General features: G+C 41.7%; 1 protein-coding gene across 9 annotated transcripts in view; it reads right to left on the reverse strand.

The window, feature by feature from the left end:
- The window catches only part of LOC111867399 (TATA box-binding protein-like protein 1), a 54,318-nt gene that overhangs the window by 14,383 nt on the left and 16,159 nt on the right, over positions 1-23,776 (reverse strand). For 7 of the 9 annotated variants that reach the window (XM_023857215.2, XM_023857220.2, XM_023857221.2 and 4 more), the window contains exon 2: positions 6,437-6,717. In XM_023857215.2, coding sequence (XP_023712983.1) covers positions 6,437-6,717 — 281 coding nt within the window. Of the gene's footprint in view, positions 1-6,436; positions 6,718-7,714; positions 7,754-11,430; positions 11,625-23,776 lie in introns of those variants that run through there. The other 2 variants (XM_023857218.2, XM_023857216.2) reach the window with 2 other exon arrangements.

Below are 23,776 nucleotides of genomic sequence, written 5' to 3' on the forward strand. Positions count from 1 at the left end.
CCCCAAGATGGAGGCAGCCTGTCCCTAAAAAATGCTTGTATCCTGTTACAGCACTAGATGGTATCACAACACAAATGCTTGTATCTTCTTACAGCACTAGATGGTATCACAACACAAATGTTTGTATCCTCTTACAGCACTAGATGGTATCACAACACAAATGCTTGTATCCTCTTACAGCACTAAATGGCATCACAACACAAACACTTGTATCCTCTTACAGCACTAAATGGCATCACAACACAAATGCTTGTATCCTCTTACGGCACTAGATGGTATCACAACACAAACTTCTTCAAAATCCCTACCTCAAAAAAAAAAAAAGTTTTCTAAAAACCGTCACAATTTTACTAAGAAAAAGCAATGTTGCTACTCATACAATTTTTTCTTGTAAAGGTTGTGTACAAAAACACACTTCATTAAAGAAACCAAACCTCTCATTCTTCAGATGGCAACACAGCAACACAATGTCTATTTTCTGGTTCACCAGAAAACAATTCAGATACCTTTCTATTATAACAATCAGCAGTTGAGTGATTTGGTCCTCAAGTACACAATGAAGGCCAAAAGACTCTTTATAAATTTCTTTAATAGCTTTTACTTCAACATCACCACCATACACTCGTCTTTCCCTTGTACATACTGTAATGTTCCTTTGCATCAATATGCAGGCATGCCTCGGCCATGGTCAATATGTGCTTTGTGTACTACAAGAAGCAAAGTAAGGCAAAGTTTTTCCCGTGCTTAACTAATTAAGCACTATGCCAAGAAGGCATATGGGGGAGTGGATGTATAGATCCAACATTTTTCTTGACCTTGGCACTAGTTGGAGGTGTGTGTTCTGCTTCACGCCCCTGGGAAGGAGCCCCTGATACCCACTGGATAGGGGATAGGAGGCTGGGTGGGTCCCAAAACCAGTAGGGATGATGTGGAGAAGAAAAAGTTCTTCACCCTACCAGGACTTGAACTCCGACCCCTTGGGCTGTCCAGCCCATAGCCAGTTAAAGTAGAAAAGTTTCCACACCCAGACAAGGAATTAGCAGTCTAGCAACTGACATGAAATTAACTGACTGACTGCTGAACAAAACCATTCTTTTAAAACAGGAGTTATGAAATTAAGGGACAACATAGCAGATGAAAATCTCTACAGTACTAATACGTATGCAACCACTGCTTATCGTACAAAATCTACAATGAGTTCTTTTTGAGATGCAAAGGATACTGTTAACTTAATGGCAAATGGAAAAACCAAAAGTGAAAACAACAATTTGCAGTTAATCAGAATGGATGAAACTTACTGTAAAATCAAATCATCTCAGTTGTTTACAGAACACTTGTACTGACAAGCAAATATATACTCCTTACCTTCTGCTGACACAGCAATACAAAAAATGGTGTCCTTTTCTATAAACCTGAAATCCTGTAAGAGCCAACAGTACAGTAAATCTTTTAATGTTCATTCTATAAAATAATCTGAACAGTTCTGGACCACTGTTCAGAATGAAGTACTTCTGGAACAATGTATTCACCATATCTTAAACTGTCATGGAAGGATGCATATACTCAGTATTTTCTACTCACTTTTCCTCAACTCCTAAGCCACCTCAAGCGGCACCAAAAAAGTGTAATTATTATTATTTCACATTAGAACCCACATACTTACTCCACGGAGCTGACTCCTCCTTGAGAAGCCACCAGTCACTTAGCTACTCAAGAATTTCCCAATATTTTATGGAACCCAAAGGTTCATTTACCATGCCCACAAAAGCCTTTCACTGGCCCCTGTCCTGTGCCAGATAAATCTACTCCATATTAGGTGCATAAAACTGAAAATTATCAACCTGCTTTATGATAAACACATCCACCTACAGGAGAGCAAGACTAAATGTGTCCTCAGTGCACATATGCCCCCCAAGAAATCGGTTTTTTGAATGTGTTGCACAGCAGGTTTCATTGTTCTTAGTGAATCAAGCCTAACATTCCCTTTACAAACTACTCTTAATATCAGACTTTTTCCACCTCTTCCAAATTCAAACACCAATGGTCCAATTCAAGCCTGTAGCTAAGTTCACTCAAACCTTAAGCTATAAAACTGGACAAAGAAGGAAACAGTAAATTACTGTGGAATTTTTAGGAGATACACCACTGAATTAAGAATGCAATTAGTGGTATATCATTCAGAATGATGGGTAGCATCACATGTCCTGAGCCACAATGTACTGGGGCATATCATATCATTTACTCTCTACAGTCACAGCAGACTTTTCATTCAAACCTTCTGCACTGCTGCCTGACTCCCTGCACCATCAGCCGATTGTGTATATGATCAACAAGGACGATACCATGGTGAGGTGACAGCCAAGGCATGAGACACACTTTCTGACCATTTAGTAAAACTGCAGGTATTCTAGGTCATTATTCTGTGTATTTTAGAGGTTCATCAGCATCCATGGTTACATGCACCATACAGAAATGAACCTAGAAAAGCTTTTATAACCCCCCCCCCAAAAAAAAATAAACTCCATGGTTTTAGTCCGCAAGAGAACTGTACCAAATGAGTGACGACCACTTTTTGGCGAAGTTAGTGCCAACTTTAGTGGACAGAGGGTGTCGTGTGGTCAGCACAACAGATCCCCATGGCTTGGTTTTCTAGACCAGAGCCGCTATTTCCTTGAAATAGCTCCTCAATTATCCTCACAAGGCTGAGTGCAACCCGTTCCAGGCCCATTAATTCTCAGAAAATCTGGTAGTACCGGGAATCGAACCCTGGCCTCTGGATCTGTGGCCAGGAACTCTGACCACTAGATGACAGAGGCAGTCAAGCTTCTATACAGGGTGTCCCAGGAGGAATGGACCAAACTTCAGGAGGGTGTTCCATATGTTGAAGTATGCCGATATAACCCAAAACACCTATGTCCAAAGTTGAACGGTTACAGAGATAATGGCCCGAGAAAAGTGTGGTCTTCTGGCGAGTCCACGCACTGTACCTGCCAGCTGGCATGTCTTATCTAAGTTTGTCCTTGAGTGCGGCGATTCACCCTAGCCGTACTTATGTAGTGGGCTTATACCAGAATGCGCAGTGTCATGTTACGTCAGCGCTTGCCATTCATGCGTCATGTATAGTGCTTGGAAACCCTAAGGACAATTATGACATGGCGAGCGAGTATTTTGTACTTCAATTTTATGGCTTCATGTCACTCACAAGTTAGTTTGATGTTATGTACATTATTAACATTACAGAATCCACATATTCCTGCCAGTTTTAATATGTATTTTGTAATCAACAGGTGTGTAACACCAGTCAAAGTTTGACACTTCTCTGGCCATTATCTCCGCAACTGTTCAACTTTGGACATAGGTGTTTTGGGTTATATCGGCATACTTTAACATAAGGAACACCCTCCCGAAGTTTGGTCCATTCCTCCTGGGACATCCTGTATAACACCGAAAATATTAATTAAAAACAGACCTCTGTCAGACTGTAATATGGTTTAACAGTAAGAACAGCAATAAATATCATATTAAAATCCTTACAAAATAGGTTGTACATGAGCCTGCTAGGTTATCATCCACAATACACCTCACTTTGAACACAAAAAAACATGCAATCATCCACAATCTTGCCATATGCCTCTTCATGCAACATTTCATTTATGAAAATTAATGAATCAACTACTTTTGCGAATAAACAGTCTCAGACATTACCTGCTGCTATTATGAATGGACTGATATTTAGATAAACTTCTTTGCAGAGTATCCAAAACAATGTTGTCACATGCATACAGGCAAAACTTGCTAGTCTTATGTGAAGTGAACTGCATACAAATGACAATGGAACTATTTACTTAGATATGGTAGTTATTACACAATTAATTCTTGGGGTCTATTTGCTTCCAGATGGAGAAGTTCTGGACAATGGCAATCTGTAGCTGACTTGCATGAATGCATGAATGACATCAATGATTCACTGTGTCACTTGGAAATGACTTACAGAATTTCTTTTGTATCCTGTTTCCAAAATAAAAAAATGAATATATTACACCAAAACATTATGATGAACATTAAACATATAAATAAATCAAACATGCAGTTCAACTTCCGAATACAATCCTTTATGTCCTGCTGATTTTGAAAACACACAAAAAGAAATCTTGAATCTGAGAACTGGTACAAGATATATGGCTAAAAGTTATGTAGGCTAGTGTCTATATTGCTGTAGAAATTGCCCCTGAAATTTATTTTTTTTTTTCTAATTGAAATGATATCATTATAGCCACACTAACACAGTCCATGTACATTTACATTATGGAAATAGGTCAAACGAAATAAACATGTTCTTCATTCTATTTTGGCCAGTAGGCACATACCCTTACATTTGTTTCATTTTTGGACATTCACCACATGTTTCTACCTACAGCTATGCAATGAAACTGATATGAAATTATCTGGCAACGTATAAACCTCCCATCTGCAGCCAAGACAGTGTAATGCTACTAAGCAACTTTCTGAAACATAGGATTTGAGGTTCTCAATGGACTACATGGCACTATATCCCAGAAGACAGAACACTTCAACTTTCTGAAATTCTAACCGATTTGGGTTCTCATAAAGAAGGCGAGTCTGATGAACCAGACAATACATTGTGGCCAGAATTTGATTCTGCATAGTACAATCATATAACTAAGGGACGTAAACTTCCTTCCCAGTACCCAATGGATGGCAAAAGAACCAAATGTTTTTACAATAAAGTGTGTTATCTCTAATTACATTTCCTTCTGTTGGGATATGCAGCTTTTACATTAACACATAATGGGTCACATTATGTAAGACACATGGGAACATATTTACGTGCATGGCATTTGCAGGTACACTTCACCTGAACTGTCAACAAACCTAAAACACCAGAACATCACAAAGCATTTCACAGTATGCACTTAAACAGAGGTCAAAAATAGGTCGACTGGAAGGGGGGATTAATTTCTCACTGTGTTCAGGAGTTTGTTTTGGGCATCTGGAACTCTCAAAGAAAAATGACATATTGAAATTATTAACAATTCATAACAGTTGATCTTTCTTTTAAATTTGATTTTTCCCCCCATTATCTTCTGGCCTGTGAGCATTTAGGACAAACAGTACGATGGGAAGTCATAATGTTTTAATTATCACCATGAGAAAATCATAATTCTAAAATATCGTTCTATAAAGGAGACAGCCCATTTCCTGAGCTTGCCGAACAGTCAAATTTTCCCGCGCCAAGTGGACAGAAGGGAAAGAGCAGTAGCAAAATGGCAATGTCAGTTGAGAAAGTGGACGCTCATGCTGTGATACGGTTCCTGCATTTGCAAGGGAAGTCTAGAGATCCACGACCAGATGACCGCTGTGTATCAGGTAGGTGTACCATCATATGACAGTGGTCAGGTGGAAGAGGCGCTTTCAATGTGGATAGACAAACCTTGAAGATGAACCCTGAAGTGGAAGACCATCTTTCGCCGAGGAAGTGGGAATTGTGGCCCAGGTGGAAAGCTTTGATCCTATCCGATAGGTGCATAACTATCAAAGTTATTGTTCATGAGGTCCGCATTACCCATGGGTCGGTTTTCAGCATTATCCATGGTGAGTTACACGTGACAAAGGTCGCTGCGCGTTGGGTGCCACGATTGTTGACACTAGTTCAAAAAAAGCAATTAATGGATGTGGCAAAGAAACTTTTGCAGTTGTGGCAAGACGAAAAGGTGGAATTTTTCGACCACCTGATCACAATGGATGAAGGTTGGGTCTATCATTATGACCCTGAAACAAAGGTAATGAGCAAGCAGTGGAAACATGCAGATTCGCTGCCGCCAAAGAAGGCCAAATCCCAGCTGTCGTCAGGAAAGGTGATGTTGAGTGTGTTCCGGGATCAGCAGGGTGTCATCATAAACGACTAAGCGCAAAAGGGTGTCACCATCACTGGCAAGTACTACTGGAACCTGTGAGAAAATTACAGGAGGAAATCCTGGTACCATGCGACTTCTTCCTCTTTCCATGGCTAAAGAAGCCACTTTGTGGTAAGCGATTCCAAGACGATGACGTCATTTCTGCAGTGGAGGACTTCTAGACAGTCAAAATGAGACCTTCTATGATCAATGTATCCAGCAGCTAATGCACACTGGGGAAAATGTGTGGCCCTGCAGGGGACATATGTAGAGAAGGACTAACTCACATACAGTTTCTTGCACCTGTGTCTGTTTCTTCAGGGTGATAATTAAAATTTTATGACTTCCCCACGTATACAGAAAAAAATTAATTCTGTATGCCCAACACAGGCAAGAGTCACAGGAAGATACCAGAATGAATGTGATCCATCTTTTTTTCTGGTGACCAAAATCTGCCTGGCAACCAGATATTCAAAACCTTTTTGAACTCTGCATGTAAATTATAAACACAGTAAACACACCCCATTCTCTCTTCTGTACTCCACATTAGCACCATTTAATGCAATCTGTCTGAGATTCAGGTGACATCGAACACTAAAGCTGCAGACCACATTGTTGATAACTATGTCTATTTCTGGAGACTCTGCTTCAGAAGATATTTCTCCAGTAGTAGAACTGTTGGTAGTGATGTCACTAGATTCAACATGTTCTTCATTCACTTTAACATGATTAATATTGCCATTTGCTAGTGATTCAATTCCATTATTTTGTATTGCTGTGGCCATCATACCAACACACTTGCCTGCAACAAATAATTATGTATGATTCAATAAAATTAGATATAGCTGTTCATACAAAAGCTCAGTTACTCCTCTACTATCTTCATTCTAGAAGGATGTGCAGGTTGACAGCAGGACCATGTCTGCAATCCTCTATTAGTAATAACATTTTAATAAATGGATATTTTTCCAAGATTCCAACATCTCCTGTAAACTGTGTAAATTTTGTTTGTATGGATATATCTTGGGAGCACGCGGTAGCATAGTGGTTGAGGTGCTATGCTACAAGCCGGAAGGTCGCGGGTTCAAATCAGAATGAGGTCATTGGATTTTTTTCAGATGACCTAATCCTTCCAGCCGCACTTGGCCCTGAAGTTTACTCAGCCTCTAACAGAAATGAATTAATTAAATAATTTTCCTGGGGAGTAAAGTGCGGCCGGCGCGTAAGGCTGACAACCTTACTGCCATCTTTGAGCTGATTGTCTAGATAATGTGGGACCCTCAACGTCTCGCAACCCTATGGGCCTTCACAGCCTGGTACAGGGATAGCTTTGCTTTTGCTTTTTGGATATTTCTCATTATATGCGAATTTGAAAATGTGACTTTACTTCAATGAAATCAACTAATTCAGACTTGTTTCAATTAATAGTGCTCACTTTAATTCAGACTTTAATGCCAACTGCTGGCTGACCTACTGACAGAGGTGAGAAGGGAAAATTGTGTTTATGTGACTTCACCCACTGTGACTTTTCTTTGGAACACACTTATCACACAAATCATGATATACCTTTAATCTGTTATGCTACAGTCTTGTAAATTTCATTAGAAGTCCGAATTTTAGTGGTCCAACTGGATGGGAAAGTGCCAGACTCTACCACTCACTCAGTTCAAGAGATTGCAAATTCTATAAGATGATCAAGAGGCAGAAAATGGCAGTTGTGTGAAACTCTGCATGATGAATTTTAAAGAAATACAGGGCCTTCTTAAGGATACATCAAAAACACAAAAGCAATATCTAACCTGAGACCTGAAGCATCGAGCACTGAAATGAGGTATATAAAGCCTGGAATGGAGAATTTTCATACTGTAGCTGACATAAATTATTAGATAATACAAAATTATACTAGAGGAATTTATATAAAGAAATAAATAAGTACAGGGACTTTTTTCAGTAACTTGATGAGTTCATGTCTCCACGCTTCACGGCAATCAGTGCACTGCTTGCTGTGAGGCACATGTGAATTTTGTTGATGAATCACCAGGCCTGACGGTTGATAACGTTTGGAATGAAGTAGTTATCATCTGCAGATCACAGGAGGTGTTGAAAATGCTGTCATCTCTACACTCAGATATTTTTCACAATTGTTTAATTAAAAAACACAGGTAAAACAATCCTTCTTGCACTTAGAGCAAATCAAACATCAACTTTCACTGGATGGCTTGAGCAACTGTGTTGCTGTTCTCGCACCAGACTTTGACACTCCAATCTATTGAAGTAGAATTTTCAGCGATTTTCTAGGTGTATGTTCAAGTCTGGTCACTACATCATCTAACTTCTCCTCAGTAAGCACGCGACACTTATGTTTCTGTTTCTTGTCTATTAACACTTTGCAGACCGGATGCCTAGGCCTAGGCGTTTGGGTTTTAAACATGGCAAAATGGACAAAGTGGCACTGGGGCAGGTTTTCACAGAGTACTTTCAGTTTCCTCTGCCAATTTTCATTCCACCAATTGCTCCTCAATCACCCTCACCTATCATCTGGGGCTGGTACAATAGGCCACAAGTGGCCGCAGTACAAGGGTACTTAGTTCCACCCCACTAGCAATAAAAAAAGCTTGAGGAATGCAGAAGAGTAAAAGAAGTCAGCATGTGAAGATTAAACGTGTGATCTAAGTACTTTATCTGTGCTTCTAGTACAAACTTTGTCCATAAAGTTCTGAGACTGCAAAAAATACAAAATTCAACTCCTTAACTAATGGTTCCTGTCCCCTTCAAAGTTGTTCCCTCCACAGTCAATACACCGTTGCCAGCTTTCCGCTAATGAATGCCTCTTTCGGAATGGCTGTGAGCTCCGTTGTCGCAGCCGCTTGAATAGCCTCTATATTCTCATGCCGCCATCCCTTTTTTTTCAGTCGTGAAAACAGAAAAAAAGTCGCATGAAGAGAGGTCAGGGGAGTATGGGGGATGTTGAAGCACAGTAACGTTGTGCTGGCGAGAAATCTGTTGACACTTAGAGTGTGTGAACTCGCATTGTCATGCAACAAAGTCGACTGTTTAGATGCCCATACGTCAGGACGATGACGTCGAAGTGCCTCGCACCTATGCCTGAGTACGGAGATAAAATTCTTGGATGACAGTTTGCCCTTGCGGAACAAATTCGTGAACAATACCCCTGGCATCGGGGGGGGGGGAAAGATTATCATAGTCTTTGTTTTCTTTGGATGCTGCCTCACTTTCTTTGACGCCGAAGAACCCGTTGACCGTCATTCAGTGCTTTGCCTCTTCGTCTGAGGGTCGTACTAGAAGCACCATGATTCATCCTCGGCAATGATACTGTTGATGAACGTGGAATCGTTCTGTGCCTCGTGTAACAAATCAGCACAAACTGAGGCTCGCACCTCCTTTTGGTTCTGAGTGTGGGACTAGTTTTCGTTTACCGAAGTTCTCTCGCAAAATTTGGTGGCAGGCAGACTTATTGATATTCAGGGTATCAGTTAAATGCGCACTGTAACCATACGGTCTTTCCATACCATGTCTCTGATGCGAACTATGTTGTCTTCGTTCCGGGAACTCGAAGACCGGCCTGATCTTGTGTCATCCTCCACCGACACGAACCGCCTGTGCTACTCAAACACTCGCGCCCGAGATAAAGCTTCATCGTCGTACGCATTACGCAGAAGCTGTAATGTCTCTGTGGCTGTCTGGTCCAGTTTCACACAAAGTTTGATGTTAACTCGCTGTTCAAATTGAACGTTCATTCTTCTCACAGCACAAATCCACAACTGACAATTTACATGTGTTTCCCGCCGCGCCCTGCCTCTTGGCGGAGGTCGAGAGAACTAAAGTCAATCACACAGGCAAGCCGTAAAATGTCCCGTATTTGGAACACCTTTTCCTGGAATTACCACCATCTACGTAAGCTGAGATATTACGCGGTGCGTTCAAGTTCTAAGGTCTCCGATTTTTTTTTCTCACACAATAATCATACAAAAAATTTGAAACTTCTGTCACTTTTCAACCTAATCTCCCTGCAGCCGTACACATTTTTCACAACGTCGACGCCATGATTCCATGGCCGCTGCGAACGCTTCTGTAGGAGTCTGTTTTGACCACTGGAAAATCGCTGATGCAATAGCGGCACGACTGGTGAATGTGCGACCACGGAGAGTGTCTTTTATCTTTGGGAAAAGCCAGAAATCGCTAGAAGCCAGGTCAGTTGAGTAGGGAGCATGAGAAACCACTTCAAGGTTGTTTTCAGGAAGAAACTGCTGCGTCGCGTACGCCCGATGCGCTGGTGCATNAAGTGCTTCCATTGAGCTGACTGGCGCTTGCTTTCAGGATTGAAAAACGGCATCCATGTCTCATCCATTGTCACAATTGATGAAAAGAAAGTCCCATTCATGCCTTCATCATTGCCATGCGTGCAGCCTTGTGGTCGTCCGCCAGAATTCGTGGAACCCACCTGGAGGACACTTTCCGCATTCGCAGGTCTTCATGCAGGATTTTGTGCACAGATCCCACGGAAATGCCAACTTTGGAGGCGATGTTTTAAACACTCAATCGGCGATCCTCCAAAACAACTTTCTCAACTCGCTCGACCATGTTGTCAGACCGGCTGGTGCGAGACCGAGATTGTTTTGGTTCGTTGTCACACGACGTTCGGCCTTCTTTGAACTGTCGAACCCACGAACGCACATTTTTCACATTCATGACACCATCACCACACGTCTCACTCAACTGGCGATGAATTTCAATGGGTGTCGCACCACGCAAGCGGGGAAAACGAATGATTACTCGCTGTTCTTGTGACGAAAACATCGCCATTTTACGTTCAAAAACACTCGTGACCCTCGCCGCCACCACTAGAGTTCTGTGTGCCGTACAGTGGTGCCATCTGTCACGCATTCACAAAGAGTGCACACGTATTTTAAAGTAAACCGCATGTGTCTATCTGTTCCCAGTCCTGAGAAAAAAAAAATCAGAGACCTTAGAACTTGAACGCCCCTCGTAAATCAGTCTCGGAACTTTATGGACAAAGGTTGTACATCGATATTGGGAATCCGCAGTTTTGTAAGACTTTATAGTTCCCGTGTTATAATTTCGTGACTAGTGCAGATAAGACTGAACAGATCAGCGCAGAGTGCTTTGTAGTGTGAAAATTAACTGTACGTAGTTACCACCTGTAAGTATCCAATAAATACAATTGCCAATCCGAACCCCGTCTTTAGACACTGTGGCACGTGACAATATTGTCACGTGTATTAGTGATTAGAGACGGGGTTCGGATTGGCAATTGAATTTATTGATCACTCACAAGTCGTAACTATAATTGAGTACAGCACTCTTGCCGATACTCTCACTACAAATCACTCAACACTGAATCTTCTCGGTGTGCTTTCACCAGTCATCATTATCCATTTCACTGCAACGGATTTACCACAGTCTCACTGCAACTACAGCATATGCAGTCCTCAGCTCACAAACTAGATCTCCTGGATACTTTCTAATTCCTTACTTGGTATCATCTTCGAATCCGGAGTCCCTGAATTCCGATCTATGAATGTGTCTAGCCGGCATGAGTTTCTGGTTATAAAGCCTCAGGTCGGAGCACATCACAGAAAACAAGTCCTTTGTTAGACAACAGACGTCTTCTATTATTGAGTATTCGTTTGAATACTGACTCGTTGCTTAAACAATGGGCATGAAGACCTACATAGAAATCACTTCTTACAACAACTGTTATATTATTGCGGGCGGTGCCTAGTAATGGATCTATTCTGTTTGTTGCGTATTTGTTGCAGGTTTGTTTACGGAGTCGTTGTCTAGCAATGGGTATACTTACTTACTTATGGAGCTGAGCCCTTCTTGAGAAGCCAAATCTGCAGCTACTCAAAAATTTCCCAGCATTTCATGGAACCCGAAGGTTCATTACCGTATTCACAAGGGATCTCCAATGGTCTCTATCCTGAGGCAAACCAGTCCAATCCATACCATCCCGTCCTATCTAAGATCCATTTTAATATTGTCCATCCACCTACGCATTGGTCTTCCCAGTGGTCTCTTTCCTTCTGGCTTTCCCACCAATATCCTACATGCATTCCTTTTCGCCCACATTCGTGCTATATGCCCTGCCCACCTCATCCTCCTTGACTTGATCACTCTATAGCAATGGATATATGCATCACGATATAATCCACCCCCCCTACGTTTCGCGTCTTTCCTTCTGGCTTTCACACCAGTATCTTATACGCATTCCTCTTCTACCAATTCATCCTACATGCCCTGCCCATCTCATCCTCCTTTACTCGATCATTCTAATTATACTTTAAGAAGAGTACAAGTTATGAAGCTCCTCATTATACAGTTTTCCTCCGACCTCCTGTCACTTCATCTCTCTTCCATCAAAACATTCTCCTCGGTACCCTGTACTCGAACATGTGTCAGAGTTTGTTTATGATTTGTCATCAGTAGGCAGCAGTTATCAGCTCCATTAGTCATTTATTCTCTTACATTTAGTATGAGGCGTGTCCCGTCAAGGTGCGGTATACTTTTGAGTAACGTGTATTTTTGTATGACATCTACACGAAATACGGGATCTGCTAGAAAGTACCCGAGAAAATTTCGCGATGAAAGAGTTCCCAGCATACAAACAATTCACAATTTGCTAAATAAACTTAAAATGGGACTTTAAAAACCACAAAATCCGTGGCCTGTAGTCCGCAAGCGAACTATACCGACCGAGAGACCGCCGATTGTCGGCGAAGTTAGTGCCAAATTTAGCGGACAGAGTTGTCGCGTGGTTAAGTGCAACGGATCCCCACGGCCGTTTAGCTTGGTTTTCTAGACCGGAGACGCTATTTCCTTGAAACAACTCTCAATTATCCTCACGAGGCTGAGTGGACCCCGTAATAGACCCTATACTTTTCAGAAAAGCTGGTAGCACCAGGAATCGAACCCGGGACTCCTGAATCTGTAGCCAGGAATAATGACCACTAGACCACAGAGGAGGTCCAGAGTGGGTCTCTTAATGGACAAAAACAAGAACATAAGCATCAAGTGCTTACTGGGGAGAAGTTAAGACTTGAACACACCTAGAAAATTACTGAAACCTTTAGTTCAAGAGACTGAGGTGTCAACGTCTAGTGCAAGAACGGCAACACAACTGCTCAAGCCATTCAGTGGAAGTTGATGTTTGGTGCGCTGTAAGTGCAAGGATTGTTTTTAATGAAACAATTAATTGCGAAAAATTCGCATGCGCCTCGCAGAAAGAAGCGCACCGCTCGCCGTCAAGCGCGGAGACGTGAACTCGTCAAGTTACTAAAAGAAGACACAGTACTTTTGTATATTCTTATTTTTACGTTTTTAGCCAACAGACGAGGAGACAAAATGTTCTGGACTGATTCAACGGACTTGGCCACAGACCTGACAGTCTCGATATTTGCCGAGCGACAAATAGAGCACATATCGAAACACACTTTAGACATTTCTTAGTAATTTAACGCTTGAATCATGTCGATATGTTTAACAGTTTCTGAGTGATACATCCTTACTACAGCCAATTAACTTTCTTTGTCTTCCTTTATGGTATCTACGTTGTCTCCCAGCAGATTCATACTATCAACATAGACCAGCAGCTGATGTGTCCCATTTAATTTCAGTCCCACCCAGTTTTCCAGGAACGTCCTAATGGCATATTCTAAATAACTACAAATAACTATATCAGTCTCGCTGGTTTACACATTCTAAAGATTTCTGTTACTGCATACAAAATAGTCTTCCATGTTCATTTTCCTTATTCTATACGCTATCTGGAGCTCGAAGAATGATGTGAATACATAAGCTGGTGAATCGTTACCAGGATACGTCTAGAGAAAACACTGTACAGGTGTAACCATTTTTGAGAGCGATAACCTAGCAACGAATAGTGAAAGCTGATAGACCTACAACCTAACGAAAACAATAAGAGCATATATGAAATTAAATACTTATGCAATATGAAAATAAAAGTCGAAGTCCCAAAAAGGAAAAACACTACATTATACAGTGCACAATCTGTCATTGCTACGGGCACACAAAAACATATTGCGCAAGACCGTATATTTGTGTTAAATGAGGAGGCGAACACAATACAACCTTGCGTAAAAAGAAACCAAATACTTCAGCAAAATGCGCCAATTTCAAAGGTTGCGACATATATTAAAACTCACAAAAAGAAGCAAAACAACAATTCAACCACGACGAAACTTCACTCAATCACATAACACAAATATTAACATCAACAATAATAACCAATTTCCTCCTTTAAAACCCAATCAACCTCCAGTCCAAACTCTAGAAAATCAACAGACTCCCTATTCCCGAATACTCTAATGTCAACCAACTAATCAAACAATACAGCATGGCACTAAACATGCTAAGCACTCTTATAAACAAAATCGCCCAATAATGGAAAATTCGCTACGAATTTTACTCTTGAATACCAACAGGCGGTCAAACCCCAAACTACAACTGCGAAACTTTCTACAAATATTCATTCATTCATCAGTAATCTGTCAGACGACAGGCCCACAGTTTCTTCCAAAACAGTTCCTCCACTTAATGCGATATACAAAATAGATATTGCATTAATACCAGAGACGCACTTCACTACTAGAACAATGTTTAAAATACCATACTACAAAGTCTACCATGTTCCTCACCCATATGGCACTGCACATGGTGGTGCAGCTGTTATTATTCGAAGTGCAGTCACTCACCATGAACTACTACACCAGCAGTCAGACAAAATACAAGCTGCCAGTATTCGAGTTGGTGCTAATCCATGGCCTTTTACAATCTCTGCGATCTACTGTCCTCCCAGACATGCTACATCTGCCGAGAGTACACAGCGCTCTTCAATCACTGGAATCGAAATTCCTGACAGGTGGAGAATGGAACGCTAAACATAAAAAATGGGGAGCGAGACTGATAACACCAAAAGGAATAAATCTCTTACACGGCATAAAGAGACAAAACTGTAAATATCTCAGCACCGGCGAACCGACGTACTGGCCAACAGACCCAAATAGGCTGCCAGATCTGTTTGCTTCTTTGTACTCCAAGGCATAGCGTCACACTACACGCAACTTGAATCCAGCTTCGAGCTGTCGTCGGACCGTCCTCCGGTAATTGCACCTGTGAGTGCGTATGCGATAAGTGAATCAACTACTCCAACACTTATCTCAACACAAACACATAGGGACAGCTTTCGTACATACACAGAACACATAAACTTGAACTTAATAGAAGAACCGAACGAACTGGGCCAGGTAACTCAGTGTTTTACCGCCTTAATACAGGAAGCAGCGTGGTATTCAACAACCACCCCAAAGGAAGAAAGGAAGAAAAGAGATAATATCCCTTTCTATATACGTGAGCTGGTAACCGAAAAACGCAGAGCGCGAAGCAGATGGCAGAGATCAAAAATAATAACAGATTATGGCGAAACCTACATAACAACTTAACTAACGCGAAAAATAAAACATTCGAACACTATACCGCGCCTCTCTCTAAAGACGACCATCTTTAGACCGTCCATCAATCTGGACGGCAACAGAGAAGTTCAAGGCCCAAAGTATCAATACCGCCGATAAGACAATCGGATAGAAGCTGGGGAAAAAAGCGCTAGTGAAAAAGCCCCAACGTTCGCGGAACATCTTGAACAGGTATTTACACCACATTCTAACATAAATCAAAACGACAGTGTAACTGAAGACTTCTTGGAAATACCATGTCCAATGCCGTTACCTATCAAACGCTTCTCACTCAGAGTAGTACAAGATTAAGAACAAAAATCCGCACAAACCACCCGCTTATGACCTTATCACAGGAGAAATACTCAAGACAATTACCAAGAAAAGCAATAGTATTGCTAGCAACCATCTATAACAGAATGCTCAGAATCTTGTACTACCCGATTATGTGGAAATTCTACTATATCGTAATGACATATAAACCTGGGAAACTAGCCAATGAAGTAAACTCTTATCGGTCGATTCGTTTGCTGCCGGTCATATCGAAGCTTTCTGGAAAGTTACTACAGAAGAAAATTAGGAACGACCTAGACCTGTCAACTGTTATTCCCGATTTCTAGTCTGGATTCGGGGAAGGACATTCCACAATACAACAAACGCATAGAATCGTAAACAAGATCGCAACAAGCTTCGAAGGAAAAACATTGTGTACAGCAGTTTTTCTTGACGTAGCTCAGGCGTTTGACGAGGTCTGGCAAAGTGTACTACTACATAAAATCAAAAATACATTCCCAGCCATACAACCTACTTTTAAAGTCGTACGCCATTGAAAGTCACTTTCAAATAAAACAGAATAATTCATACTTAGATTGCTACCAGGTGAAATGAGGTGTACCAAAAGGAAGCGTGATGGGGCCTCTTCTCTATTTAACCTATACTGCAGACTTGCCCATAACAAAGAGCACTACAATCGCAAACTTCGCGGATGACACAGCCCTGCTAGCAACAAATAATGATCCAGTTGTAGCATCACATCTTCAACATCAACTAAATCTCCTCCAGCAATGGTACAGCAAATGGGAAATCGAAATAAACCAGACAAAATCAGTGCAAGTTACATTCGCCACGAAACGCATAACTTGCCCGCAAGTTACCATCAATAATATGCAAATATCGGTTCAAAACAGGTAAAATACTTGAGATTATACCTCGACTAAAAACTGATATGGCAGAAACACGTCAAAACGAAGCGTCAGAAATTAAATTTAAAACTACGAGAAATGTTCTGGCTTTCGGGCCGTAAATCCAAGCTTCCATAGAAAACAAACTTCTCCTATACAGGTGTACAATAAAACCCACGTGGATATATGGTATACAGCTATGGGGCTGTACAAAACCATCAAACGTGAAAATAATTCAAAGACTTCAATCCAAATTCTTGCGCTCAGTAACTAAAGTTCCTTGGTATGTCTCCAACTTTAATATCCACAATGATCTGCAAATCCCATCTATCAAAGAATAAATACGTATACTGTCAACACTTTGCCATCAAAGCATACTCGGCCACAAAAAACAGACTAATTGTAGAAATTAGCAACCCACCAAATGCAAGAAGATTGAGGAGACAGTGACTGTCTGAGCTATCACAACCCGCAGATGACAAAGATTAAAACCATCACCATTCCTCTACAGGGCCTATCAGAGTATCATCAGTGGATGACTTCTCTACTCAAGACACCTACTTGGAACAAATTTACTTATCACTCCATATTATCGGGAGGAGATTGTAAATACACAGAGAAAACTAAGTATATGTTGCTGCCACGTCACCAAAATGCTGGGCAAAATCATGATATAGAGATAGGAAACAGATGTTTTGAAAATGTGGCACAGGAAATTAAAAGAAGATTGAACTCGGGTAATGCTTGCTACCATTCACTCCAGAACCTTTTGTCTTCTCGTCTGCTATCCAAGAACATAAAAAATAAAATATACAAAACTATAATTTTTCCCGTGGTTCTGTATGGGTGTGAAATTTGGTCTCGTGATATTAAGGGAGCCACATAGACTAAGGGTGTTTGAGAACAAGGTGTTGAGAATATTTGGACCAAAGAGAGACGAAGTGATAGGAGGTTGGAGAGAACTGCATAATGAGGAGCTTTATAACTTGCACTCTTCTCCAAGTATAATTAGAACGGTCGTGTCAAGGAGGATGGGGTGGGAAGGGCATGTAGCACGAAGGGGAAAAATGAGGAATGCATATAGAATATTGGTGGAAAATGCCAGAAGGAAAGAGACCACTGTGAAGAATAAGGTGTAGGTGGGTGGACCACATTAAAATGGATCTTAGCGAGATAGTATGGGATGACATGGATTGGATTAATCTGGCTCAGGATAGGGAAAAGAGGAGGGCTCTTGTGAACACGGTAATGAACCTTCGGGTTCCATAAAATTATGGAAAATTCTTGAGTAGCTGTACAACTGGCGGCTAATCAAGAAGGGCTCAGCTCCATGACTAAGTAAGTAAATAAAAAGAATTGTAAATACGCTATTAATTAATTAATTCATTCATTCATCGGTAATCTGTCAAGACGACAGGTCCACAGTCTCTTCCAAAACAATTCCTCCACTTGATGCGATCTAGAGCTTTCTCCTTCAAATGAGAATATCCTCTTCTGTCCCCAAGGTCATCCAGCACCTTCCTACGTCTTCTGGACTCTTCTATCCGCCCCTATATCTTTCCTTCAACAACTTCCTTTAGAAGGCAGTTACCACGTAAGATATGACCAATCCAATTAGCCTTCTTTTTCCTTATTTCGTTTGGATATTCCTCTGCTCACTGACTCTAATTAACACTTCTTCATTTCTCACATAATCGGTCCAACTGATCTTCTCCATCCTTCTCCAACACCACATTTCGAAGCTTTCCAGCTGTTTCTGATCTACTGCCCTAAGTGTCCAAGTTTCAGCCCCGTACAAAGCAATGCTCCAAACGTAGCATTTCACTAGTTTCTTTCTCAAATTTAAGTCCAGTTTGCTGGTAAAAATGTTCTTCTTCTTGCTAAATGCAGCTTTTGCCATGCCAATCCTAGATTTAATTTCACACGTACACCATCCATCATCTGTTAACAAGCTACCAAAATATTTAAAACATTTCACATTCTCCGGTTGTTTTTGGTCTATCTTTATTGTGACTGGGGTTGGTTGTCTCGAAATTTTCATTACTTTTGTTTTCTCCACATTCATTTCCATGCCATAGCACCTTCCAATTTCAATTAGTCTATCAATCATGCCCTGTAGCACAGTTTCTTCCTTAGCCATTAACACAAGGTCATCTGCATATTTCACAGTTTGAATAATTTGCCCTCCTACTTTGAAGTCACCGAGCCCATCCAGAGCTTCCTTGGTAAGGCATTCGCTGTACAAGTTGAACAGAATTGGTGATAAACAGCATCCTTGTCGAACTCCTCTTCCAATCTGCACACTTCCTGTCTCCCCCCTGTCCAGTCGTACTCTAACTTTCTGATCCATGTACAATTTGCTAATCAATCTTCTTTCATGCCAATCGATACCTGTTTCTTTCAGGATCTGCATTAATTTGGTCCAGTTTACCCGGTCAAATGCCTTCTGCCAGTCTATGAAGCAAACACACAGTTCTTCATCTATCTCCAAAGTTCGTTCCGCTATAATTCTCATCATCCCAATTGCATCCCTGGTTCCTTTTCCTCTTCTAAATCCAAACTGATCTTCTCCAAGTACATCCTCTATTTTCCTTTCAATTCTTCTTTTAAGTATCTTTGCTATTATCTTTGCTGTATGTGCAATTGGCTTATTGTGCAATGGTCGCTACATTTTGTAGCTTTTTGTCTTTTTCTTTAAGGCAATCATTGTAACTTCTGTAAAGTCCTTGGGCCACTCTCCACTTTCATATATGGTGTTCATTAGTTTTGTCAGTGTTTTCAAACCACCTTCTCCCAGTAACTTGAGCACATCTCCAGGTACATCATCATCTCCTGTAGCCTTTCCCTTCCTCATTTCCTTGATAGCTTTTTCCACCTCACTTTGTAAAATATATGGTAATTTCTCGTCTGTGTCTACTTCTTCTTCCGGTTCAACTTCTAAGGTTTCTGGCCGATTAGGTCTATCATATAGTTCTGTAATATAATTTTCCCAAATAAAAAAAAAGTCTGCTCTCCCTAGGCGTTGCTGGGTAACAGGTCTCAACAATGGCTACTCCTCTTAAAGTTTTCACTAGGCGTTTCCTGGTAACGAATCCTAGTTACGAATTACTGAATTCACTTCGGGCGAACCGAAGAGAGACCAGCACCCCGGACAACTCGTGCATTACCAGAGCGGTCAGAATTTAAAGGTACAGCACCAAATTACGTAAGCATATTAACTGCAAAAAAAAAAAATCTGTAATAATGTCAGGAAACACTATGTTTATTTCTCCACATAGCCAACGTTACCATTCAGAAATCTGGCCCATCGTTTTACAAGTTTAAACATTCCTGTGTGGTAGCTCTGCTTGCCAAGGGATGTGAAGTACTGCAATGCCCTTTGGTCCGAACATGTAGAAATCAGGACTATGTGGTGTATGCTGCAGAACTTCTCACTTCCGCTTTTGCAACCAAACCGCTGCAAGGCTGAAGTGTGAGGTAGAAGCTTCACTGCAGCGGTTAATCGTATTCGTCTCTTTCGTTTGTCTTCGCGCAACTTTTCAGCGTTTCGCAGTATTTGTCGCCGTTGATTGTTTCTGGTAGGAGAAATTCACGGAGCAGGAGGCCTTCACAATCCCAGAACATGGTCGCCATTGTTTCAATTTTTTGTTTTTTGTAGTGGGTGAATGAGGATGTTTCCACGTCATCCAGTTCCTTTTTGACTCTGGTGTGAACTCGTAAACCCACGTTTCATCTCCCATAACGAACGATTCTCCTTCATCTTGATAACAGCAAAGATTTTCAAGAGAAGCAGCCATTCTTTTGCTTTTGTGCACTTCTGTGAGCACTTTCGGAACCCAGTGAGCAGAAAATTTATGGACGTTTGAATCTGAGATTATTTCATGAACAGTGATTTTTTGCAATAACTGTCATTTAAGCAATTTCATGAACTTTGACTCTTCGATCTTCCTTTATCAAACCTTCGACGACACAGCTTTCATCAGTGTGCGAGGTTCTTGGTCTGCGTGTGTGTTCAGTGCCCTTCGGTCATCTTTAAATTTGCTGCACCACAGACACGCTTCATGTCGGCTGAAAACATTCTGGCCGTACTCACTCGCTATTATTATTTCCAACTTTCGCGGACAAAGTGAGTCACGTGGTCAGCGCAACGGATCCCCACGGCCGTTAATATCGGTTTTCAAACAGGGGCCGCTAATTTTCGATTCAAGTAGCTCCTCAATTATCCTCACGAGACTGAGCGGGTCCATTCCAGACCCACTACTTCTCAGAAAATCTAGTAGCGCCGGGAATCGAACCCGGTACGTCTGGATCTGTAGGCAAGAATTCTTCACCACTAGATCACAGAGACTAACTTCTCCGGCAAGCGGCGGTCGCTCGGTTGGTATAGTTCGCTTGCGAACTACCGGCAACGGAATATTTTATTATTATTATTAGTTGCGGCGAGACTTGAGTCCACTTGGTACTGCGGCCACTATTGGCCTACTGTACCAGCCCCCGATGATAGATGATGGTGACTGTGCAGCAACTGGTGGAATGAAAATTGGCATGGGGAAACCGAAGTACTTGAAGAAAAACCTGCCCCAGTGCCACTTTGTCCACCACAAATACCACATGACCTGACCAGGGCTCGAACCAGAGCCGCCGAGGTGGGAATCCAGCTACTAACCGCCCAAGCTAAGGCACGGCCTAAATACTCATTAACCTGCGATGAATCTCGCTCTCACTTACTCCTTCTGCTTGCAAAAATCTGACAACCACGTGGACGTCAAATTTGGAATTATTTTCAGTCATACTGGTCATTTTGTTCGCTTGTAAAGTTTAGACACGTGGATGGCGAACGGCACTAGCGCCCCTTCTTCTGCTCTACCCGATGTACCAATATATGCAAGTGACATTGAGACGTCGCGTGCAGGCCATTGATTGTATAACATACACGGACATTTGTACCCTTAATATCGGACCGCCTTCATGCCTGCTATTCGTGTTTATCCGTTGCTACGAAGGTCTATTGAAGACAGAGAAGACTTTACATGTGCTGCAGTTACAGTGATATTTGGAGTGTGTGGTTCAGTGAGACTGTTAACTGTGTTCAAATCGGTTACTAGGAAACGTCTACTAAGACAGAGAAGACTTTACGTGTGCTGCAGTTACAGCGATATTTGGAGTGTGTGGTTCAGTGAGACTGTTAACTGTGTTCAAATCGGTTACTAGGAAACGTCTACTAAGACAGAGAAGACTTTACATGTGCTGCAGTTACAGTGATATTTGGAGTGTGTGATCCAGTGAGATTTATAATTAGTGTCTTAAAATCGGTTACTACGATACGTCTACTGAAGACGGAGCAGACTTTATGCGTATTCCAGTTACAGTAATACGTAGGTAGCACTGAAAGTCATGAGCAACATTTTTTTGTAAAGTAACATGCTTTATTATTGACAAACCAAATACACCACCTCAATCTAAAGACCTTTCTGTATTTTTCCACATAATCGCCACTTCCTTGTACACATTTCTCCCAGTATTCTGGGAGTTTGAAAATTCCCCTTCTGTAAAATTCCGTTCCAGCCATCCGAAGACACTGACGCACTGCTTTCAGACTTCAGCGTGCTTATGGAAGTGTGTGCATGGGTGCGAGCAGTGTTCGAAGATGGGTGAAACATTTTAAAGATGGGAACACCAGCATTGAAGATGAGCCTCGGAGCGGTCGTCCTCGAACAGCCTCAACTTAACGCAACATGGAAAGAGTGGATGAGATCATTCAAGATGACAGGCGTGTAACAGTAGACACAGTAGCCCGAACACTTGGAATAGGGCACAGTGCAGTACAGGAGATGACTGAAAGCTTGGGGTACAGGAAAGTTTGTGCTCGTTAGGTCCCGCGAAAATTGACCGAAGACCACAAAGATCACAATGGAAGCAATTCCAAAGATGGGGTGGGAACTTCTTCCACACCACTACTATAGCCCTGATCTGGCACCCTCCGACTACCATCTTTTCGGATTTGTGAAGGATCAGCTGCGTGGACAACGTTTTGAGACAAGGGAGGCAATTCAGAAAGCAGTGCGTGTCTTCAGATGGCTGGAACGGAATTTTCAAACTCCCAGAACGCTGGGAGAAATGTGTACAAAGAAGTGGCGATTATGTGGAAAAATAAAGAAAGGTCTGTATATTGAGGTGGTGTATTTGGTTTGTCAATAATAAAGCATGTTACTTTACAAAAAAATTGTTGCTCATGACTTTCAGTACGACCCTCGTATTTGGAGTGTGTAGTTCAGAGAGATTGTTATAGTTACTGTGTTCAAATCGGTTACTACGAAACGTCTACTGAAGACGGAGAAGACGTTATGTGTACTCCAGTTACAGTAATATTCGGAGTGTGTGGTTCAGAGAGACTGTTATAGTTACTGTGTTAAAATCTGTTACCAAGAAACGTCTGGTGAAGACAGAGGACTTGTATGTGAGCTGTGGTTGCAGTGATATTTGGCGTGTGTGCTTCAGTGAGACTGTTGTAGTTGCTTGTGGTAGCAATCCGTAGGTGGCCAGTAGATCGGACATCCAATCCGGAACCCCGTCGAGACACTCTAACTCATTAGAGTATTTAAGAACACGTCTGCGTGTTGGAAACATTTAAAGAAATACGTTGTGCGTTCAAGTTCTAAGGTCTCCGATTTTTTTTCTCACACAATAATCATACAAAAAATTTGAAACTTCTGTCACTTTTCAACCTAATCTCCCTGCAGCCGTACACATTTTTCACAACGTCGACGCCATGATTCCATGGCCGCTGCGAACGCTTCTGTAGGAGTCTGTTTTGACCACTGGAAAATCGCTGATGCAATAGCGGCACGACTGGTGAATGTGCGACCACGGAGAGTGTCTTTCATCTTTGGGAAAAGCCAGAAATCGCTAGAAGCCAGGTCAGTTGAGTAGGGAGCATGAGAAACCACTTCAAGGTTGTTTTCAGGAAGAAACTGCTGCGTCGCGTACGCCCGATGCGCTGGTGCATTGTCCTGGTGAAAGAGCACATATGCAGCCTTTTCCGGCCGTTTTTCTCGCAGTGCTGGAAGGAGCTTGTTCTTCAAAACATCTTGGTAGGATGCATCTGTCATCGTAGTGCCCTTTGGAACGCCACGAGTAAGGATTATGCCGTCGCTGTCCCAAAACATAG

The sequence above is a fragment of the Cryptotermes secundus genome, unplaced genomic scaffold (genome assembly GCF_002891405.2).
Source record: "Cryptotermes secundus unplaced genomic scaffold, Csec_1.0 scaffold397, whole genome shotgun sequence".
Classification (NCBI taxonomy): domain Eukaryota; kingdom Metazoa; phylum Arthropoda; class Insecta; order Blattodea; family Kalotermitidae; genus Cryptotermes; species Cryptotermes secundus.